The 13,823-nt window shown below is 42.0% G+C and overlaps 1 protein-coding gene across 1 annotated transcript in view; it reads left to right on the forward strand.

Moving 5' to 3' along the window:
• atp2b2 (ATPase plasma membrane Ca2+ transporting 2) overlaps positions 1–13,823 on the forward strand; it is a 543,565-nt gene that overhangs the window by 306,867 nt on the left and 222,875 nt on the right. The window contains exons 11-13 of the mRNA XM_041191496.1: positions 635–799; positions 5,976–6,190; positions 8,831–9,073. Of these exons, the coding sequence (XP_041047430.1) occupies positions 635–799; positions 5,976–6,190; positions 8,831–9,073 (623 nt within the window). The remainder of the gene's footprint in view (positions 1–634; positions 800–5,975; positions 6,191–8,830; positions 9,074–13,823) is intronic.

A 13,823-nucleotide genomic window follows, 5' to 3' on the forward strand; every position in this document is an offset into this window, starting at 1 on the left:
TACTGAGGCAATCCACAGGATGGGACAAGCGCTGCAGATATTAAAAAAGAATCCAGAACGTTAAGTTTTAAGGTTATTGCTGCAAGATCAGGAGGAAAACTGTTGCTTCTCTGGGTTCCACAAGAATTAAGTGGCTTGCTACCATCCGTTTCCCCCTTCAGCAATCCTTCCCCCTCTGCCGCTGAGCACCTCATTCCCCAGGATTACCTTCCTGCCAGCTGGGTCAGTCTTCAGGCCGCTGGAGCTGGTGCGGAGTAATGGGCACCCATTTGGTGGCTGCAGTTCACCACCAGTCATTCCTCAGAACAGACCAGATCTCCCTGCCAACAGGAATGAGTGTCCTGCCAGCAACAGTTCTCTGGTCAGTCGTTTATAATTAACATTTACCTCATTAATTGAGCAAATATTGAACAGTAAGGCGTGCTGCAGTTCTGCACTTGTCTTCAGCTTCATTCCCGAAAGTTACTGATGGGGATTTAGAGGAAGATCGCTTTTTGCACATCACAAATTAAAGGAAAAATATCGATTTTAAAAGTTTTAGAAGACTTTCAGCACTCAGGTGATTGCTAAAGGGTACCAGGTATATGTGATCAAGGTATTTTTGACTGGCTTTCTTTAATTTATTTAAATTTAGCCAAGAAACAAGATGGTGCAGCTGCCATGGAAATGCAACCCCTCAAGAGTGCGGAAGGTGGTGATGGAGACGACAAGGAGAAGAAGAAGGGCGGTACACCAAAGAAAGAAAAGTCTGTACTGCAGGGCAAGCTCACCAAACTGGCAGTGCAGATTGGAAAAGCAGGTGAGCTGATTGCTAATTCGGAGAACTATTAACCTTGACCAGGTGAAGTTGTATGAACCATGCTGTTAACAGACCACAGTTGCTGCTAATGCCCCTTCAGGGAATCTTCAGGCAACTTAATTTTCTCAAATCAACTGTTCTGAAACCAAATCAAAATGCTGCAGTTGCGGAAAATCTGAAATAAAAACAGAAAATACTGGAAATGCTCAGCAGGTCTGGCAGGATCTATAGAATGAGAAATAGAGTTAATATTTCAGGCCGAGGACCTTTCATCAGAATTCCTTATGATAGGTCGTCGACCTGAAACATTAACTCTGTTTCTCTCTACACTGATGCTGCTGGCCCTGCTGGGTATTTTCAGCATTTTCAGGCTATAAAAACAATGTTAGCTCCCAGGGAAGTTCGCCCTGCAGTATCTCTGGTGCTGTATGAACTACTGTGGTCCAGTTTTTGTAAAGCTACCTTATGTAGTCAATAAATTTAGAAAAATGTTTGTGCGAACAAATGAACCATCAGCAATCATACCATTGTGCTTCATATTTACACTTAAGATCGTACCTCGATCAACTTGCTAAGAAAAATACCTTCCTAAACAAAAATTAATATAGGTAAGTAACTGAACAACGCCAAGAAGTAACACTAATTTACTCAGGCCATACACATCCACAACTAATAACTTTGCTCAAACATACAGGGTTGAATTTTACCAGGGAGCGGGCGAGGATGCATGGGGCGGTGGTCTTTACAAAAGATCATTCCAAATCGACTGATTTAGAAGAAGGCCACACTGCAGTGATAACATGCTGCGTTCAGCCTTAACAAGCAGAGAGTGGGGTTTCCACCCTTCAGCGGGAGGAAACACCATTCTCAAAAGTTGCTGTTTGGTCTGATTGGCTGGCAGCTCCAGCAGTCCCAGCAGTGCCCAAACGCAGTAGTGGATACTGCTGGGACTGCAAGCAGAGTCCGGGAAAAAGAGCAATGGATGCTGGATGCAGGTAAGTCCTGGGGTTTTTAGGAGGGGAATGGATTGGGCACCCTAGGGATAGTTGGGGGGTGGGGGGAGAGGTATGGAGGGAGGGTTTTGAAAGCTAGGTGGGGAGGCAGAAAGGGAGATATTGTCTTGGAGGTATGATGAGCTCAGGGCACCCTTACCTTCCTGTTTTTTTCACCCCAAATGGTGAAAAATCAGACTCGCCACTCTTGCCTGCCTGCCCATGCCAGCCACATTATGGCCTGGGCAGCATAATATTGGGGACAGTTGGCTCGTTAACAAGCTGAATTAGCCATTCATTTTATTTTTCATAGTGGCGGATCTGCTCCCAATTTCAGCCCCCACCCATCTACCTTATTATAGGGACCAGTCAGGTGCCAGTGTGTGCCCCTCCTCCACCGAAAACACCTGCAGAGGGCTGTAAAATCTGGCCCGCTATCCTTTGTACTTTTTAAGATCTTAAACTGCTCTTTTAAAGATGACAGATTTTGGTCCACATGGTTTAGCAATATGCATGAAAACTTATTTCTGAGGTTTTTCAAATCACTACATAAATGTAAATCTCTTCTTTATTTCATTTCTTGGACGTAAAATTGTATTTCTTTACAAAGTAACAGCATTTCAAAAAGTCAGAACAAGCATTGGCATTTAAAATAAATGTTTTTCTCAATAAAACGACTTAACAGGCAATACAGAGAATAGATATTCTCTAACGTTGGCCAGAATCTTCGGGTCGTCGGGCGGGGGTGGGCCCCACTCGTCGACGTGTGAAATGATGCTCGGTGGCATCAGGCGTGCGTCCCGACATCACCACGCATCATTCAGATTTTCAGTTCGGCGGTCACGCACTGGAGTCGGGTGTGCACCCGCCAAACTGTCAAAGGCCTATTAAGGCCATTTAAATATAACTAAAATAATTAACAGGGCTGTCTGTCTAATCTTAAAGTTGACGGGCAGGTGAAGAGCCCAGGCGGCCTTCGCATTTGTCATGAAACCTCATCCACGGGCGGGATGAGGTTTTAAGAAGGTTTTTAAACTTCAATAAAAATTTTTAATAAAAAGCCAATAAAAAGGAATGAAACCAGACAGACCACCCACTATCGACCTAGTCTCACAGACTAGTTGAGCAACAGCCTGACATAGTCATCCTCACGGAATCATATCTTACAGATAATGGCCCAGACATCACCATCACCATCTCTGGGTGAGACAGGACAGACCCAGCAGAGGTGGAGGCACAGTGGTATGCAGTTGGGAGGGAATTGCCTGGGGAGTCCTCAACATCGACCCTGGCCCCCACTGAAGCCTCATTGCATCAGATCACACATGGACAAGGAAACCTCCTGCTGATTACCACGTACCACCACTCCTCCACCTCAGCCGATGAATCAGTACTCCTCCATGTTGAACACCACTTGGAGGAAGAACTGAAGGTGCCAAGGACACAGAATGTATTCTGGGTGGGGGACTTCAATGTCCATCACCAAGAGAGGCTTGGTAGCATCACCACAGATTAAGCTGGCTGAACCCTAAAGGACACAGCTGCTAGACTGGTCTGCGGGTAGTGTCATAGGCACAGCCATCTTCAGCTGCTTCATCAATGACCTTCCTTCCATCATAAGATCAGAAGTGGGGATGTTTGCTGATGATTGCACAATGTTCAGCACCATTTGCAACTCCTCAGATACTGAAGCAGTCCATGTCCAAATGCAGCAAGACCTGGACAAGATCAGGCAAGTAACATTCATGCCACACAAGTGCCAGGAAATGACCATCCCCAAGAAGAATCTATTTATCACCCTTGACATTCAATGGCATTTCCATTACTGAATCACCCACTATCAACATCCTGGGGGTTACCATTGACCAGAAACTGAACCGGACTAGCCATATAAATACTGTGGCTGCAAGAGGAGTTCAGAAGCTCAGAATCTCGCGGCGAGTAACTCACCTTCCAATTCTCAAAATCCTGTCCACCATCTACAAAGCACAAGTCAGGAATGTGATGGAATACCCCCCACTTGCTTAAATGAGTGCAATTCCAACAACACTCAAGAAGCTTGACACTATCCAGAACAAAGCAGCCTACTTGATTTGCACCCCTTCCAGAAACATTCACTCCCTCCACCTCCGATGAACACTGGCAGCAGTGTGTACAAGAAGCACTGCAGTAACTCACGAAGGCTCCATAGGCAGCACCTTCCAAACCCATGACCGCTACCATCTAGAAGGACAATGGCAGCAGACACATGGGAACACATCCGCCTGGAAGTTCTCCTCCAAGCCACTCACCATCCTGACTTGGAAATATATTGCTGTTCCTCCACTTTCGCTGGGTCAAAATCCTGGAACTGCTTCCCTAATAGCACTGTGTGTACCTACACCACAGGGACCTCAGCGGTTCAAGAAGGCAGCTCACTACCATCTTCTCAAGGGCATTTCGGGATTGGCAAATAATGTTGGCCTAGACAGTGATGCCCACATTCTTTAAATGAAAAAAAAATCACAATTTGTATCAATGATTTGGATGTGGGGACCAAAAGTGATATTTTCAAGTTTGCTGATGATACAAAACTTGGTGGGAAAGTGAGTTGTGAAGGGAATGCAAAGAGGCTTCAAGGAGATTTAGACACACTAAGTGACTGGGCAAGAACATGGCAGATGCAATATAATTCAGAAAAATGTGAAGTTATCCACTTTGGTAGGAAAAACAGAAATGCAGAGTGTATCATAAATGGGGAGAGATTGGGTAGCGTTGGTGTCCAAAGGGACCTGGGCAATCTTGTTCGTAAGTCACTGAAAGCTAACATGCAGGTGCAACAAGCAACTGGGAAGGCACATAGTATGTTGCCCTTTATTGCAAGGGGATTTGTGTACAGGAATAAGGAAGTCTTGCTGCAGTTGTATTGGTGAGACTACACCTGGAGTATGGTGTGCAGTTTTGATCTCCTTACCTAAGGAAGGATATACTAGCTATAGAAGGAATGCAACGGAAGTTCACCAAACTGATCCCTGGGATGGCAGAATTGTCTCATGAGGAAAGATTGAGGAGACAGGATCTGTACCCTCTAGAGTTTGGAAGAATGAGAGATGATTTCACTGAAGTGTATAAAGTTCTTACAGGGTTTGGGGACACTCTCGGAATAACAGGTAGGCCATTTAGGACTGAGATCAGGAGGAATTTTTTCACTCAGAGGGTGGTGAATCTTTGGAATTTTCTACCCCAGAGGGCTGTGAAGGGTCAGTCATTGAGTATGTTCAAAGTAGAGGTCGATACATTTCTAGATACCAATGACATCAAAAGATATGGGGATAGTGCGGGAAGATGGCATTGAGGTAGAAGATTAGCTATAGTGTAGTTAAATGGCAGAGCACACTTGAGGGGCTGAATGGCCTACTCCTGCTCTTGTGATCCTATATGTTCCTATGATGGATAGAATGACCCGCTTTCACTCCTTTGTTCCTAAATATATATTCGGATTGATGAGCCAAGTCTTGAGCTAAATTCTAATATTCACTTTTTCGTTGGTTTTGCTTTTGAAAGGTGAAAAATATCAGAAAGCTGGAGGATTGGAATTTGACTATTTGAATCCCATCAGAGGCAGAAATCCTGTACTCTGTAATTTTCAAGGGTGCTGCCCTGATTACCTGTTGTAACTTCAACAGAAGATCAATAACAACTCCCAGAGAAACAGGATTGAGGCCATTTATCCAAGGTTTCTGCTGTGCCCAAAATGATCCACTCAAATTATGTCCTAACCAATATTCTGTTTAAATTCACCATTCCCTCTTCAGCTTGTGTAGCATGCCCATATCCATAAAACCCAAAATTCTCTTGGCTTGTTATGATTGTGTCCAAACTTCCAGGAAATCATTTATTTAACCCTTCGGTTTCTCTGTTCTCCCACACTGTTCAGTCTCTTTACATTAAGTGAATAACTGTTGGTCCTTGTTTTCACTCGCACAGAATATATTACCTCACACTTACCTACATTAACTCAAATTTGCCACCTGTCTGCACATTCTGCTAACCTGTCTGTCTTCCTGAAGCCTTTTACAGCCCTTCTCACTGTTTGCTAAACCTCCAATATTGTGTGTCTAAACTTCTCAGTTAAAATGTTAAATATGAAGCAAACGGCTGCTGTAATAGTGACGTGCTATTTTTTTTAATTGAATCTTTTCTAGGTTTGGTGATGTCGGCAATCACAGTTATTATTCTTGTGTTATATTTTGCCATCGATACTTTTGTGATTCAAAAACTGCAGTGGCTGCCTGAATGCACACCAGTCTACATCCAGTTCTTTGTTAAATTCTTCATTATTGGTGTCACCGTACTTGTTGTGGCTGTCCCAGAGGGCCTCCCACTTGCAGTCACCATCTCACTTGCCTACTCTGTGAAGGTATGAATATGTCCACTTATACTGTTCTGTTAGTTTCACAGATAAACATTAAAGCAATTTCCTCCATAATGGGTTTTTAAAAAAAAGTTATTTTTGATGATGTCAAATTGCATGTTACAGTTTTTATAAATCTATCCATTGAGACGTGGATTGAGGGAGGAAACCCAGGGAAGAAGCAATTTGGTGCTAATGGCCCCACTAAGGCTGTGGTGACAATGAACGAATGACTAATAAAGCTCATCCAAACATTATGCTTTAACTGTGTAATTTATATTACCAGTAAAGTACCTGTGGCATTAAAACAACTTTGACTGGGCTAGTTTTGGGGATGTCCAAGTGAGGCATCCTTTATGTTGTCTATATTGAAATTTATAAATAATATGATTGAGTGAAAAGGAAATTGAAGGAATGGTTAGAGATGTGTTACATGATATATAAAGAAGTAAAACTGCAATTTGGAATATTTTCAGTGCTGACATACAGTAATGTAAAGCTGAATGGGGAAACGGGTTCTACAGTGCAGTTGGAGCGATTATGCCAGGAAGAAACAGTGGAGTTGTCCTGTAAGCTACAGTGCTTTTGAGAAGACACAATATGGTAAATTTAACTCCAGGAAAGGAAGGTATGGACAGCGGGCTGAATGCCTGCCTGTAGGCATTTCGAGGGCTGAGCTTCATTATCGTGCTGATGATGAGCACAAATGATCATCTCACTGCGGCACATGGGTCCAGGTTGGGCAGTGTAGCGACTGACACAGCCAGTAGGCAGGTGTACCCGGGAGGGGGGATTCCCGGGACGACAGCAGCCCACGTTCATCCTGGGGAACCCAGAACAGCACCCCTGGTCCCACATCAATAATAATTTCCTTACATTTTTGGACCTCTTCCTTTTTTCCCAATTCAACTGTTTGGTGTGTGCAAATCTAATGTCCTGTACAGTTCCTCTAAACCAATGTTGTTCAATTCATTAGCCATGTGCGAATAATTGTGAATCTAGATGTGGCAAATTACATTTCTTAATGATATTTATTACCTATTTTTGTTTACCATTACCGGGCATGTGATCTCAGAACTCATATGCTTGTCATATGCCTGTGAACTTTATCATTTTTGTTAGTTTTAATGGTAAGGTGTTAAGGCAAAAAGCAGCTTGCCCATTTTTTGATCATTGTGAGTGCTTTACTTCCTTAGTTATGCAATGGCAATAGATGTTGGTTAAGTAAATATACATGGGTGTAGTATCATTTCAGTGTGTATGAAATGTTTTCTACCAAAATTAGTGATTGTGGCTAACATGGCATCACTGCAGTCAAACCTGTGGTGAGTCATCAATTCCTATTGGACAACACTGCCCTAAATTGAATCAGGTTCCTACATACATCATTGGATTCAAATTTGCATACATTAATGAGGCTTTCCCAGTACATGTGGGTAGAGAAGAAATGATATTTTACTCAGCCACCACCCATTTCCACTGGATGGGCTGAGGTAAATTTGCCCCTAAACCGTTTGATAAGGTAAGAGGACTCATCCAAGTAAAAAAGCTAGAAAATTACTGTGGATATTGTAAATGGTGATTGACTACACTTGCATGCATCAACAACCTGAGCCACAGCTAACTGATAGCTTTGTAGGCCAACAATGAGGCCAGTCTACAAATCTCCCATTCAGTTAAATGCCTCCCATTCTGGTAAATTGATTGCACTCCATTAATATGTGCCTTTCGCATAAATTTGGGCCTCTGTATTTTGCATCGTAGTATCACAGGCAATGGAGACTGGACCCCAAAAGCAAGCATAAATGTGAGGAAACTGGTGCATAATTGTGCCTTTTCCAAAAGTAGAGCAACAAAAAAATAATTACAATGTGAAGTTTCCTGAGAATTTTGATCCATTCTCTATGGCCCTCTGTGAAAATAAAGAGAAGAATCGTGCTGCATTCACTTTTCAGCAGTGAAGCAGAATAAGGAGATACTACGCAGCATTTTTGGCAAATAAATTGATGCTGCTGCCCCCAAGGTCCAAGGTCCATCTGTTGAAATGAGTTTGTTTTTGAGGCTGTACATCGCTTCAGCAGCAATACAAATACTACCTTGGAAGGAAATAAGCAAACATCCCTTCTAGCTGAGCCCTTTGTGCTGGGTATTAACTTTACATTGATCTAAGAAGGGTGTGACCTATTGTAAAAGCTAGAATTTTAAAGGTTTTAAATGATTGAAACATATAACAAGGTTGAAACTAACTGACCCATCCACTGGAGGAACTGGATTCAAAGCTCAGATTTGGTTCATATTTATACTCTGACTTCCACCAGAAAGGGAATGATTTATTCTGTATAGGTCATCTGCTCTACCAACGAGGAACCAAGATGTCAAGCCAAGAGGAGGAAGGAAAGACCAGGGATTTCTTCCTAGGCATTACTTTAACCATCACTCCCTCTTAGCTATAGAGTTGTGGTTTGGAGATGTACCTGCTTAATCTCTCAGCCAGGGAATCTGGGGATTTATCAACAGAAGAAAATTGGAATAAAATATAAAAATTACAATTATTTAGCCTTCAGTAGGATTAACGTATCTGAGTACAAAGAATAATTTCAAACATTCTAATATAGATAACTGTTATATTGTCGCTCTTTTGACCAGAAAATGATGAAGGACAACAACCTCGTGAGACATTTGGATGCCTGTGAAACCATGGGTAATGCTACAGCAATCTGCTCTGACAAAACAGGCACTTTGACAACAAACCGAATGACGGTTGTGCAGGCTTATGTTGGGGACGTCCATTATAAAGAAGTCCCAGACCCTGATGCCCTCCCATCAAAATCACTGGACATGCTTGTTAACGCAATATCTCTCAACAGCGCTTATACTTCCAAAATACTGGTAAGTTTTTCCTTCTTATTAGTGGGTTAATTACTGTGCATGGCTGGCTTGTCTTTTAAGAGTAAAGTTGTTTCCAGGTTGCAAGTTGACTATTGGACACGGTCACTTAATGTGGTGAATATTGTCAGCAAATGCAAGAAGGCTAGACATTTTTCAGAGCAAGTTATTGATGAAATTGAGAGGTACCGAATGGTATTTTGTGAACTTTTGTACTGAGGAGAAGCCCCAATATTCCTCTGGGCTTTAAGCTATGTGGCTCTATTAACTGTAGCATTCAAATGCTGTTTGCTAATGTAAAAATTATCTTTGCGATATATTACTTTTAATGAATAAAATTGGTCATATTCCAAAACTCTGCTTAAAGATTCGAATTTTTGTCAAGAATTTTCAAGTGATTCATATCCTGTTTAACGGCCCATTTTGTCCAAAGGTGTGCTGCTTTCCCCATCTTCATTCAGGTTTATTATGGTTTATAGTAAATAATTTGATACTGATTTCAAAGTCATCATTCAATTTATTGAGCTTTGTAGTTGTTTGTTCTTGCACTTTAACATTTTATATTTATGGCTTGTAGCTGTTAACATTCCTAAATTCCTTTTGGCCAAAAAGAAGGAAGCCATCAGGATCATTTACCTCACAGTGACTTGTTTGAGCTCACAGCATGCTATAATGTGCTCAAGTTTACATCATGAATTATAATGCTTCGTTAAGGTTTTGTTTACAAAGTTATACAGAAATTACTCATGGGTCAGTATCTTGTCATACATTGGCCCAGATCTTCCGGTCTCCAGATCGTTGGAGAGCAGACGTATGACCCAAGATACACGATGGGACCCTGCGGAAGCCCCGAGGTGCAGCCCCCCCCGAGGGACTTAACAGGGAAGTTTGAACTTCTGACAGGCAATTTTCCTGCTCCCTGGAACTCACCAAGTTAGAGTCAGAGATTTCAGACTGTTCTGATGTACTTACCTAGATAGTTACCCAGGAAATGTTAAACAGCAAAATCAGAGTCTAACTCCTGGGTAGCTACACAACTGACCCCCTAATCACTCACACCCCTCAACCACCCCCTGACCTGACCCGACTACCCCCTGACCCCAAGATTACTACCCCCAACCAACCCCCCAGCCTGACCCAACTACCCCTCCTGACTACCTTTCCAACCCGACCTGACGAATCCCCAGCCAGATCTGGCTACCCCTCCTGACCCAACCTGACCATCCCCTGGCCTGACTACACCTCCCCAACCCATCTCACCCACTTCATCCACTTGCCCACCTTTCACCCTATCCACCTACCACCCTATTCATTCACTCATTCATCCACTCACTCATTCAATAATATTCAAACCGGACATTTAAACTTACCTTTAGGCTGCTAATCCTACAAGAAGGAGGCATGTCCAGTCTTTCCCCAATGTTAACTCCGCTGCGATGGCGTTCTCTAATGAACTGTACACTCTCTGTTTCTGAAGAAGCCAGGCTCAAAAGACCCGGCCAAAAATGCAGTGCTGCGTTTGGGCACAGAAAAGTATGGTCGCAGCAACAGCCTAATGGTGATTACTGTGTCACAGGAGATTTGGACCGTTAGTTTCCTTTTGGTAGCTTCCATCAGCAATAGCAAGATCAAGAAATTGAATGTCCCTATTGTCCAATGACTACATGATTGAATCAGTTGTTGATACCCTGTTCAAACTTTGACAAGGTCTAGAAGGATTGTGCAGATTGGGTTCATCAGTTCAACTGTGCGTTTCATAGCAATACATTGAAGTTACATCACAGAAACAGGCCATTCAACACAACTAGACATGTTGATGTTCATGCTTCATGGAAGGAAGTACTTATCAGGTTTACCCAACCTGTCCCCATATCTGGAGGTCTTGTGGCACAGTGGTAGCATCCTGATCTCTGGGTTCAAGTCCCACTTCGGGACTTGATGGCCACAGAAAGTGTGTTCATAACGTGGGCAAACATGTTGATTATTTTATCTGATTAGCCTATAAATCCTTCCAAAATACCTGATGGCAGGTGGCAAGAGCTTGAGTGTTTCCTGACCAGCCATACTGCAGAAGACAATGGCAAACCAATGCAGTACTTTGCTAAGCATAATCATGGACCAATCCAATGGAAGTCCATGGTCACCAACGCTCAATTAGGGCCTGGTACCTGGAGGAGGAGGTTCCCTTATCTATTAAACTCCTTTTCCTTCATCTACCTGTCTAATCTAATTTTGAATACTTACAATGTTACTGACTCAATTACTAATCTGGAACTGAATTCCACAGCTGTGCTATTCTCTATGTGAACAAAACTTTCCTGCTGTCTTTTTCTTTCTCACCCCCACTCCTCCCCGTCTTTCTCTCCCTTCTCCCTGAATGCAACACGTACGCAAGCACATGCACGCACCCTCTGGACTCGATTCAGGCTTCTCCCATCCCTCTCAGCATTGATCCATCCTTGAGCCTGCTCTCAATTTCTGCATGGTCCCAGAATTTCACTGCCTTGTCTTCGCACTGAAATGCTTAGCACATTCTCTATATTTGATAGTGTTCCACATTCCATAATTAGTCTTTTCTCTTTCTCTCTCTAGCTCCCACACTCTCAATTATATCTTTCTGAATGTTCTTCTGCCCTTTTTCCATTACTTTTCTCCTCAGCCAACACTATTGCCTCTTTATCTCGGTGTGTGTGTGCTTGGTTCCTTTTCTCTGCTTCTTTGTACTTCTGCCCTTCCATCTTCCTATGCACTGTTGTCTCACAGTCTTCCCAAGTTTTCCAAGGACATGCACCAGCAGTCCCACTCTCAATCAGACAATTCCAGGGAACCACTTTTTTCTTGGCTGTTAAATATATTTACTGTCCCATGGGCCATGAGGAACTAAAATTATTGTGTTACAGATTGGTGCAAAGCTTGGTATCATTTCCAACAGAAGAAAAAGTAGCACAACTATGGACAATACTCAAGGAACTTTAAACATAACATTGGATCTCTTGAAAATTTTTGATAAATTATAAAACTGCGTCTCGTGAAAGGCTTTGTTTGATTTCTATTATTTTAAGATTTGCCATTTTCCCATTTAATGTGACATTATTCAAGATTAAGGGTTAATTTGTATTTAAGAAATATAAGTTGTCTATCTTACATAATATTCTAGGGAAACACTGAGTGACTTGATGTCATGAGGCATTCCAAGCCTCAACCCTGTTATCATAATGAAAATTTCAATCGCCTACAATACTACGATGGAGTTATCTCATAACTTGCTGTGTGACAAATACTGTGTTTATTTTAGATGAACTGGGGCTATTCTGAATGCATCCTTGATAAAGTTGGACTGTTTTATAAAATTTAGATAATTATGCAAATTAAAAGCTTGATTTAACTACACAATGGAAGTAAGTTGATCGTTTAAAATTCTGCTGTATTGATCGTCAGCTGCTGGAAAACAAATTGAAGGAACTGATTGCACTGAATCCACCAGCAGAGAATTTATTCATGATAGCTTACATAGATTTGGCTGACAAAAAAAATGGGTCGTGATTTTGATAAAGAACTCCCACCATAACTGTAGTAGTGCTGCTGTTATTGTAGATGTTCCACACTATCGAGTCAATCTCACCTGAAGTAGCATTGCTAAATCTGCCTCTAATGCCAATGAAAGTGGCATGACATCAAAACTGTAGGTGGTCAAGGAAGATGGCAGCTGATGTGACAACTGCCTGTATAGACCTTCCCCATTGGCTTTAGAAACAGCATAATGATAGTAAATAGGTTGTTGCAGAAATTGCCTCCGGTTATCTATGCATGACCCCCAGTTATATAAGGGGTAATCTTAACTCAATCAGCATGAAACAGGGAGATTAGGTTGACCACCATTTTATACCTCACCTGACTTCATTCTCTATTGACTAGGTTAAAACAACCTCCTTAGTTTTTGGAGTTCTGCTGCACTAGGAGCTCTTAATATAATATGATATTTGGTTTTTATGCTTGAAGTGCCAATAGCCATTTAAGTGCATGAAAAATATATTAGGGAGCAACTTAGATCAATGAACTATGAAGTTTTTACCAAAAATGGTAACTGAATTGGGAAGGGGGCAGGGCTTGATGTTGAGGCCTCCTGATACTTAATATCACATTTACATGAGTAAACTATAGGTAAAATCTGCCTTTATTTAAACAAGTTTGGCAATGTGGCTTTTCCCTGAGCAGTATAATTTTAGGTAAAATAATTCAAATGGAGCTGGATGCATCCTTGAACAAGGTTGATACCAATAACTTTTAAACAGATATTTGAATTCGTAGTAACCAACTTAAAGGAATCGCACAACAAAATTACAAGTTTTATGACTTTTACTGTAACTGACAAACTAAAGGCAAACTCGACTAAACATTAATCAATTGGCCTTACCAGAGCTGGGTAGCTCACTGAGGCCTCACAGCTGCCTTCTCTCTGCTGACCACATCAGCTGCAACCTTTTATCTCTGAGATTGCTCTCCCTCTCCCTCTTTTCTCTGTCCAGAAACTTCGAGACCAAAAGTCTTGTCAATGTTACTCCAGCTGATCCTGCCTTAGCTTTTCAGGTGTGAGCATTTTTCACCTTGTTGATGTGCTCTCAACCTGGGATCCGCTGTCCTTATGGTAACCAAGTCACCAGACTTCTTGTCGGGCAGAATCTGAAACAGATCACATGACCCGCTTCCATTTTACCTTGAATTAAAGAGACAGTTCCAAACCATAATCATCTTG

Source organism: Carcharodon carcharias, chromosome 7 (genome assembly GCF_017639515.1).
Source record: "Carcharodon carcharias isolate sCarCar2 chromosome 7, sCarCar2.pri, whole genome shotgun sequence".
Taxonomy (NCBI): Eukaryota; Metazoa; Chordata; class Chondrichthyes; order Lamniformes; family Lamnidae; genus Carcharodon; species Carcharodon carcharias.